Source organism: Teleopsis dalmanni, unplaced genomic scaffold (genome assembly GCF_002237135.1).
Source record: "Teleopsis dalmanni isolate 2A unplaced genomic scaffold, ASM223713v2 unscaffolded_contig_1512, whole genome shotgun sequence".
NCBI lineage: Eukaryota > Metazoa > Arthropoda > Insecta > Diptera > Diopsidae > Teleopsis > Teleopsis dalmanni.
In genome coordinates, this window is record NW_024032894.1 from 1 (window position 1) to 9045 (window position 9045).

General features: G+C 24.9%; 2 protein-coding genes across 2 annotated transcripts; both read right to left on the reverse strand.

Moving 5' to 3' along the window:
- Window positions 1-1231: 1231 nt before the first annotated feature.
- On the reverse strand, window positions 1232-4655 carry LOC119664170 (long-chain-fatty-acid--CoA ligase 4-like). Its single transcript, XM_038073710.1, has 8 exons — window positions 4646-4655; window positions 4411-4585; window positions 3329-3468; window positions 3091-3263; window positions 2914-3023; window positions 2692-2845; window positions 2359-2634; window positions 1232-1553 (listed from the first exon to the last, which is right to left on the reverse strand). The coding sequence occupies exons 2-8, from the start codon at window positions 4531-4533 to the stop codon at window positions 1399-1401; spliced, it is 1131 nt and encodes a 376-aa protein (XP_037929638.1). The 5' UTR covers window positions 4534-4585; window positions 4646-4655; the 3' UTR covers window positions 1232-1398.
- A 2191-nt stretch (window positions 4656-6846) lies between these two features.
- Window positions 6847-9041, reverse strand: LOC119664169 (long-chain-fatty-acid--CoA ligase 4-like; the record flags this gene model as incomplete). The annotated part of the gene is made up of 6 exons (XM_038073709.1): window positions 6847-7168; window positions 7974-8249; window positions 8307-8460; window positions 8529-8638; window positions 8706-8878; window positions 8944-9041. Coding segments are annotated over 6 exons (966 nt in total), but the record flags the coding sequence as incomplete, so codon positions are not given.
- Between the last annotated feature and the right edge of the window lie 4 nt (window positions 9042-9045).

Sequence of the window (9045 nt, forward strand, 5' to 3'; positions counted from 1 at the left end):
TATCAGAAGTTAATATATATAAATTAAAAATACATGTAAATTTATTCGCAAAGATATTTCATTTTATTAATATACATAAACGAACTATACAATTGCTTTGTGTACAAATATCTATATATGTTCATGCAAAGCTAATTATAAACAATAAAATTTATTGTTGAATTCATTTATATTATTAGATTATAAGTATATTGTAATTTTTAAGATTTATTTTTTATCAATAAATATAATGGGTCTGTCAGTCATGACCATAATTTTAGTTTGAATAAAATCATAACATATTACGTGTATATAAGTATATCCAATTATATCAATTTAAATTAAACTATTACAATTTATTTGTCTTACATACTTATTTTTAAACTAATTAAAATATATTTTATATTTTATTACCAAGTCTTTTTTACTTAATTTTTCATATTCAGTTTTTACAATTAATAACATTAAAAGCAATTAATCTAATGTACATTTATTTTGTTTAGGTATAATCAACATAACTTTATAAAATAATTTGGTAAATATATTTTTTTACAAAATTTAATAATAATATTGATATATTAAAGTTTATACAATTTTTTATAAAGTTTTCATTTTCTTCAATATAAAATTGTTTAAATTTTTTTAATTATTTACATTATTGATTCTCCTATTAACTACACATTTGCAATGTTCTCAATCTAGTTTACAATAAATTATATTTTAAATATTATAACAAATACATAAATATATGTTATAACTCGCTTTTTATTATATTGTTATAAAAAATTAGAGTGTAAAAAGAAGAAACTAACAAGTACAACTGTGCTAAGAAAAATTACATATAATTTAGTATTAAATATATGTAAATATTTTTATTTAAAATTTTTTAAATAAAAAAACTTTATATATATTCAATAATTGCACTAAAAAAGCTTTTAAAATATAACATAATTTTGTGTATATCCCATAGGTATAGATATATCAATATATTACAAAATTTGGTACTTAATATTACAACAAAGATTTAAAATATTATATAATATATGTGACTTATTTTATAGATAACATTTTTTCTAATATAAACTTTATACAATTTATAATTAGTTTTTCTAGCATTAAATTAGATATTTTATAATTTTTTTGTTTTTTTTCGGAAAAGGTATTCAGCTAAAAATACCTTAATTTTACTTCAATTTTTTTTTGTATAGCAAAAAAAAAAACTAATGTTAAAAATATGAATATTTCTTTAAATATAAACGCAATCAAATAAAAGCACAAACTATTTTAAAAAACAAATGGACATTTAGTATTATGCTTTGAAATTCTTTCGTATTTTTTGCCTCGTAGGATTCCAACGCTTAAAAAATTTTAGTTTGCGTCAGTCAAAGCTTTAATTATTGAAACTTAATAAGGTAATTTTCATGAAGCATACATGCGATTTATATCATGTTGGTATTTGTCTTGTATGTCTTTGCGCTTAAGTTTAAAGGCAGCTGTTACCAAGCCCATATCTGGAGACCAAACCTCTTTGCATAAAGTGATAGCAGCAGGTACTTCAAACTTTTGTAATTTACCTAAAACAAAAACCATAAGATAATTTTCACGTTAATTTTAAATAAATAATTTAAATAATTAAACAATTAACAATATTTTAATATATTGGTAATTTAACTACAAATTATTGATATGTAAAAAAATGTGAGAGAACTTTATTTAAATTTATTAAAATTAATTGCCCAATTAGCAAGGACGTTTAAAACATTTAACTAATAAATTATAAATTTTGCCAAAAACATTTGAATTACAAATTAAAAAAGTAATTTTTAGTATATACATACTTAAAAGAAATATTTTAATCATAACAGACACTTATGTACTTTTTACAAACAACCTAACCTAGCTATCGAAGTTATTCATCCAAATAAATGTAAAATACTAATTTAGATCACCTCATTGCGTATATTCACATAGAAATATAGCTTATATTAGTTTATTGCTATATCTACAGAACACGAAATGTTTAACCAATTCAACTAATATGGTTAAATATATATACAAATTGCAATAATATTTTTCTGAACACAATTCCCTTCAACCCCTTCACTATTTATTAGACCATATTTGATCATAATGGTACCTAACGTATTTCTATAGATTACACATTAACTGTAAAAGCTAAAGATCACTCCCTCAACTCTTCCTGTCCCACACAACTACAATTCTAATCCATGATTTTATCTTATAATCCATTCGTATTTCCTATTCTATAGTTCTCTACGGTAATTATATTGGACGCGTATTCCATACACGCTATTTATTTTGTAAATATCGTTACACCAAAATATTGCTAAATTTTCTATATATTCAATAAATACTAACATTTTCTCGCATGTTCCGCAATTTCTTTAATCATAGCTTTTTCCAATACTGGTGATGCACATAACTCATCGAAATGTTTATTTTCTAGGCCATGACGTTGTGCTAGTTCTTCTAAGTGTTTCTGGTTGGGTACTACTAATCCAACAGTAAATTGTTTTGATGGATCACCATATACGCAAATATTTTCAATATATGGACAAGTTTTTAGTTCTGACTCAACTTTTCCAAGTGAAACATATTCTCCAGCTTGTAATTTAACTAAATCCTTTTTACGATCTATAAATTGTAATTGTTAAAGATTTTTTTTCAAACAGAAATATGTTAAATTATTACCAATAATTTTAAGTACGCCGTCGGGATGTATTTCACCAACATCTCCAGTTTTGAACCAACGTCTGCCATCTTCTTCAAAGAAATCTTCAGCTGTTTTGCCAGGTAACTTGTAATAACCCAATGACACACAATCACCACCAATCAATACTTCTCCCTATAGTAAATATGGAAATTAAAAATTAGATAAAAAATGTCTACAACTACAAGTAAATTTGTGCTTACTTGAGGATATGGTTTATTAGTTACTCGATAATTTCCTTCCTCCCAATTTACTAGGCGTATATCACATACTGTCAAAGGTGCACCTGTGCGTCCGTATGTCATATCACGATCTATTAATTTCAAAATATTTTTTACATAATTGTGCTTGAATAATTTAGAAATAGTTTAAGGGCTTACAATCCATAACAGTTGCTCCTGATGTCGTTTCAGTTAAACCATAGCCTTGTACTAAATCTACACACAAACATATTTTAATTTGCTCATGTGTATCCGGTGATAATGGAGCTCCTCCAGACATAATAATACGTACGCGACCACCAAGCAATTTTGATACTTTATGAAAAACTAGCCTATAACAAATATAAGCTGATTATTAAAAATAATAAAAAATATTCAAATTTATTTTGGAACAAACCTGTCTACTAAAGGTGTAAGATAACCTTTTTGAGTCCAATTTAATTTGTACTGATACAGAAATCTGAACAATGCCTTTTTGAATGCTGAGCCAGAGTTAATTTTATCGTTAATGCCTTTTGATATCCGATCTAAAATGAGCTGGGAAAAAAAATAAAATTAAATTTATTAATCTAGTTAGAGTTTAACGTTTCTTAAAATTATTGTTATCGACCCCAATTAATTAATTAATTATTAAATTTGAGTTTTTGTCGTTTTTAATTTTTATGTTATATGTGTGTTTTTATGTATATTAAATAAATAATTGATTTAGTTTTGTCCCAATTTATGAAATTAAGTGTTTTATTTATTTTTATATAAGTTTTATATAAATCATTTAATAGTGTGTAGTTCAAAAGGAAAAATACATACGAATTATTTTTGCAATAAACATATATACAAAATATATATATATGTCATATATATAAACATATATATGACAACTTAACATAGCAAATTAGTAAATATTGATGAGTTTATTATAATCTACAAAAACTTACACCACTACAAAACAACACAATTTATGTGTGCCGTGAAAAATAATTATTTTACTTATATATCATGTCAAAAACAGCTAATTGAAACACAAATTAGTTCACAAACAGGGACCGTAACAGTTATCATAAAAAAAAAATTAAAATCACCTTATAACTCTTATCATTCGCATTTTAAAACAAATGTCAAAAATTAATAATTAAATTTGCTTTATATTATATTCATCAAATATAATAATTATCATGTGCCTTTTATTTTTTCACGCAGAAATAACTCTTAAAATTCTGCTTTTTATTTTAAAACGGTATATAACTCATACTGGCGTGTCGAATATTTTTAGAAACAAAAATATAAAATAAATTTTTAATACAAGAGAGTTCTTTTATTTTAAAACTCTCACATATATAAAAAGCATGCATAATATTAAGGATAAAGGGTTTATTCAGATATGAGTATAGACAACTTTTTGTTACTGCTTTTTTTTATTTTTGAAATAACTGTTATTTTCTGACAAACTATAAATTTTTTAAATATTTGTATTTAACTTACTGGTACTGAAGTCATGCAAGTCGGTTTCAAAACGGTGGCATCTCCTTTACTACCACGCATAATTTTACTACTTGTATCAATTAATGTTAATGGTGTGGAATAACCAATTGGTACGCCAGTCATAAGGCAAACACTTTCTGCCAAAAGCTCAAATACATGCGCCAAAGGTAAAAAGCTGTATTAAAAGATAAAATTAGTTTTTTTTATTAAATTTAGTTTTCTTATTATAACTTACCCAATCAGTACATCATGCAATCTGACATTTCCATTGGAAACGTTGACATTTTTTTAGCATAACATCACTCAGAACGTGTTGTCATGTAATTGGACAACACTCTCTGCAATTGGTTTGCAGAGAGTCTTCGGAGAAATTCGAAAAACGAACAAGAGAAGACGAATCATTGTTCACCATGACAATGCGAGCTCTCACACATCGGCTCAAACCAACGCCTTTTTGACCGGCCAAAACGTTGAATTGATGGGTCATCCGCTGCCCGACTTGGCACCCAATGACTTCTTTTTATTCCCACACATCAAGAAAAAATGCGTGGTCAACGATTTTCGTCGCCAGAAGATGCTGTTGAAGCGTTCAAAAACCATGTTTTGAAGGTTTCTCAATCGGGGTAAAAAAAGTGCTTCGACAATTGGTTTGAGCGCTGAAAAATACTTTGAAAAACAGTAAAACTATTTTTGCTGATAAATTTTCGCATTTTTATTTTTAGGCCAGAAATATATATAGCAACCCTCGTATTTTGCGAATGTTCTTAAAAAAGCTGGATTCTAAATCCAAAAATTTGCCGAATTTAATAAACGTGCATCTAAGTCCGCAAATTGAGAAGTATACCTATCACTACTTTCATTTTATTATATGCTATCAATCAGTGGACATTTTTTGTTTTTGATCGTTCAGTTTTTGAAATTTTATTATAAGTTATTTAAATAACATATAATTTTTAGAAAAATATTTTGAAATTAGATAAAATTCATAATTTAGATAATTATAAATTAAATTGCATTATAAATTATTGATGGTACATTGAACTAACTGATAATAAAGTGTGATAACATTTAATTAAAACGTATAACTGATATACTCTATTGTAAAAACATACGTCATTTTCGATAATTATATTGAAACATTTAAAAAGGTTAGTTGAATTGATTAAAAATTAACAGTTTTAAATACATACCTAAAATAAATTTATATCAGAAGTTAATATATATAAATTAAAAATACATGTAAATTTATTCGCAAAGATATTTCATTTTATTAATATACATAAACGAACTATACAATTGCTTTGTGTACAAATATCTATATATGTTCATGCAAAGCTAATTATAAACAATAAAATTTATTGTTGAATTCATTTATATTATTAGATTATAAGTATATTGTAATTTTTAAGATTTATTTTTTATCAATAAATATAATGGGTCTGTCAGTCATGACCATAATTTTAGTTTGAATAAAATCATAACATATTACGTGTATATAAGTATATCCAATTATATCAATTTAAATTAAACTATTACAATTTATTTGTCTTACTTACTTATTTTTAAACTAATTAAAATATATTTTATATTTTATTACCAAGTCTTTTTTACTTAATTTTTCATATTCAGTTTTTACAATTAATAACATTAAAAGCAATTAATCTAATGTACATTTATTTTGTTTAGGTATAATCAACATAACTTTATAAAATAATTTGGTAAATATATTTTTTTACAAAATTTAATAATAATATTGATATATTAAAGTTTATACAATTTTTTATAAAGTTTTCATTTTCTTCAATATAAAATTGTTTAAATTTTTTTAATTATTTACATTATTGATTCTCCTATTAACTACACATTTGCAATGTTCTCAATCTAGTTTACAATAAATTATATTTTAAATATTATAACAAATACATAAATATATGTTATAACTCGCTTTTTATTATATTGTTATAAAAAATTAGAGTGTAAAAAGAAGAAACTAACAAGTACAACTGTGCTAAGAAAAATTACATATAATTTAGTATTAAATATATGTAAATATTTTTATTTAAAATTTTTTAAATAAAAAAACTTTATATATATTCAATAATTGCACTAAAAAAGCTTTTAAAATATAACATAATTTTGTGTATATCCCATAGGTATAGATATATCAATATATTACAAAATTTGGTACTTAATATTACAACAAAGATTTAAAATATTATATAATATATGTGACTTATTTTATAGATAACATTTTTTCTAATATAAACTTTATACAATTTATAATTAGTTTTTCTAGCATTAAATTAGATATTTTATAATTTTTTTGTTTTTTTTCGGAAAAGGTATTCAGCTAAAAATACCTTAATTTTACTTCAATTTTTTTTTGTATAGCAAAAAAAAAAAACTAATGTTAAAAATATGAATATTTCTTTAAATATAAACGCAATCAAATAAAAGCACAAACTATTTTAAAAAACAAATGGACATTTAGTATTATGCTTTGAAATTCTTTCGTATTTTTTGCCTCGTAGGATTCCAACGCTTAAAAAATTTTAGTTTGCGTCAGTCAAAGCTTTAATTATTGAAACTTAATAAGGTAATTTTCATGAAGCATACATGCGATTTATATCATGTTGGTATTTGTCTTGCATGTCTTTGCGCTTAAGTTTAAAGGCAGCTGTTACCAAGCCCATATCTGGAGACCAAACCTCTTTGCATAAAGTGATAGCAGCAGGTACTTCAAACTTTTGTAATTTACCTAAAACAAAAACCATAAGATAATTTTCACGTTAATTTTAAATAAATAATTTAAATAATTAAACAATTAACAATATTTTAATATATTGGTAATTTAACTACAAATTATTGATATGTAAAAAAATGTGAGAGAACTTTATTTAAATTTATTAAAATTAATTGCCCAATTAGCAAGGACGTTTAAAACATTTAACTAATAAATTATAAATTTTGCCAAAAACATTTGAATTACAAATTAAAAAAGTAATTTTTAGTATATACATACTTAAAAGAAATATTTTAATCATAACAGACACTTATGTACTTTTTACAAACAACCTAACCTAGCTATCGAAGTTATTCATCCAAATAAATGTAAAATACTAATTTAGATCACCTCATTGCGTATATTCACATAGAAATATAGCTTATATTAGTTTATTGCTATATCTACAGAACACGAAATGTTTAACCAATTCAACTAATATGGTTAAATATATATACAAATTGCAATAATATTTTTCTGAACACAATTCCCTTCAACCCCTTCACTATTTATTAGACCATATTTGATCATAATGGTACCTAACGTATTTCTATAGATTACACATTAACTGTAAAAGCTAAAGATCACTCCCTCAACTCTTCCTGTCCCACACAACTACAATTCTAATCCATGATTTTATCTTATAATCCATTCGTATTTCCTATTCTATAGTTCTCTACGGTAATTATATTGGACGCGTATTCCATACACGCTATTTATTTTGTAAATATCGTTACACCAAAATATTGCTAAATTTTCTATATATTCAATAAATACTAACATTTTCTCGCATGTTCCGCAATTTCTTTAATCATAGCTTTTTCCAATACTAGTGATGCACATAACTCATCGAAATGTTTATTTTCTAGGCCATGACGTTGTGCTAGTTCTTCTAAGTGTTTCTGGTTGGGTACTACTAATCCAACAGTAAATTGTTTTGATGGATCACCATATACGCAAATATTTTCAATATATGGACAAGTTTTTAGTTCTGACTCAACTTTTCCAAGTGAAACATATTCTCCAGCTTGTAATTTAACTAAATCCTTTTTACGATCTATAAATTGTAATTGTTAAAGATTTTTTTTCAAACAGAAATATGTTAAATTATTACCAATAATTTTAAGTACGCCGTCGGGATGTATTTCACCAACATCTCCAGTTTTGAACCAACGTCTGCCATCTTCTTCAAAGAAATCTTCAGCTGTTTTGCCAGGTAACTTGTAATAACCCAATGACACACAATCACCACCAATCAATACTTCTCCCTATAGTAAATATGGAAATTAAAAATTAGATAAAAAATGTCTACAACTACAAGTAAATTTGTGCTTACTTGAGGATATGGTTTATTAGTTACTCGATAATTTCCTTCCTCCCAATTTACTAGGCGTATATCACATACTGTCAAAGGTGCACCTGTGCGTCCGTATGTCATATCACGATCTATTAATTTCAAAATATTTTTTACATAATTGTGCTTGAATAATTTAGAAATAGTTTAAGGGCTTACAATCCATAACAGTTGCTCCTGATGTCGTTTCAGTTAAACCATAGCCTTGTACTAAATCTACACACAAACATATTTTAATTTGCTCATGTGTATCCGGTGATAATGGAGCTCCTCCAGACATAATAATACGTACGCGACCACCAAGCAATTTTGATACTTTATGAAAAACTAGCCTATAACAAATATAAGCTGATTATTAAAAATAATAAAAAATATTCAAATTTATTTTGGAACAAACCTGTCTACTAAAGGTGTAAGATAACCTTTTTGAGTCCAATTTAATTTGTACTGATACAGAAATCTGAACAATGCCTTTTTGAATGCTGAGCCAGAGTTAATT

Excerpts from the sequence above, each read along its gene's own strand:
- LOC119664170 (XM_038073710.1), bottom strand. The coding sequence starts at position 4,533 with ATGACTGGCGTACCAATTGGTTATTCCACACCATTAACATTAATTGAT. Across the intron at positions 3,024-3,090 it reads AGGAGCAACTGTTATGGATT|ATCGTGATATGACATACGGA; the intron begins GTAAGCCCTTAA and ends TGAAATTAATAG. Across the intron at positions 1,554-2,358 it reads TGCGGAACATGCGAGAAAAT|GTAAATTACAAAAGTTTGAA; the intron begins GTTAGTATTTAT and ends TTTTTGTTTTAG.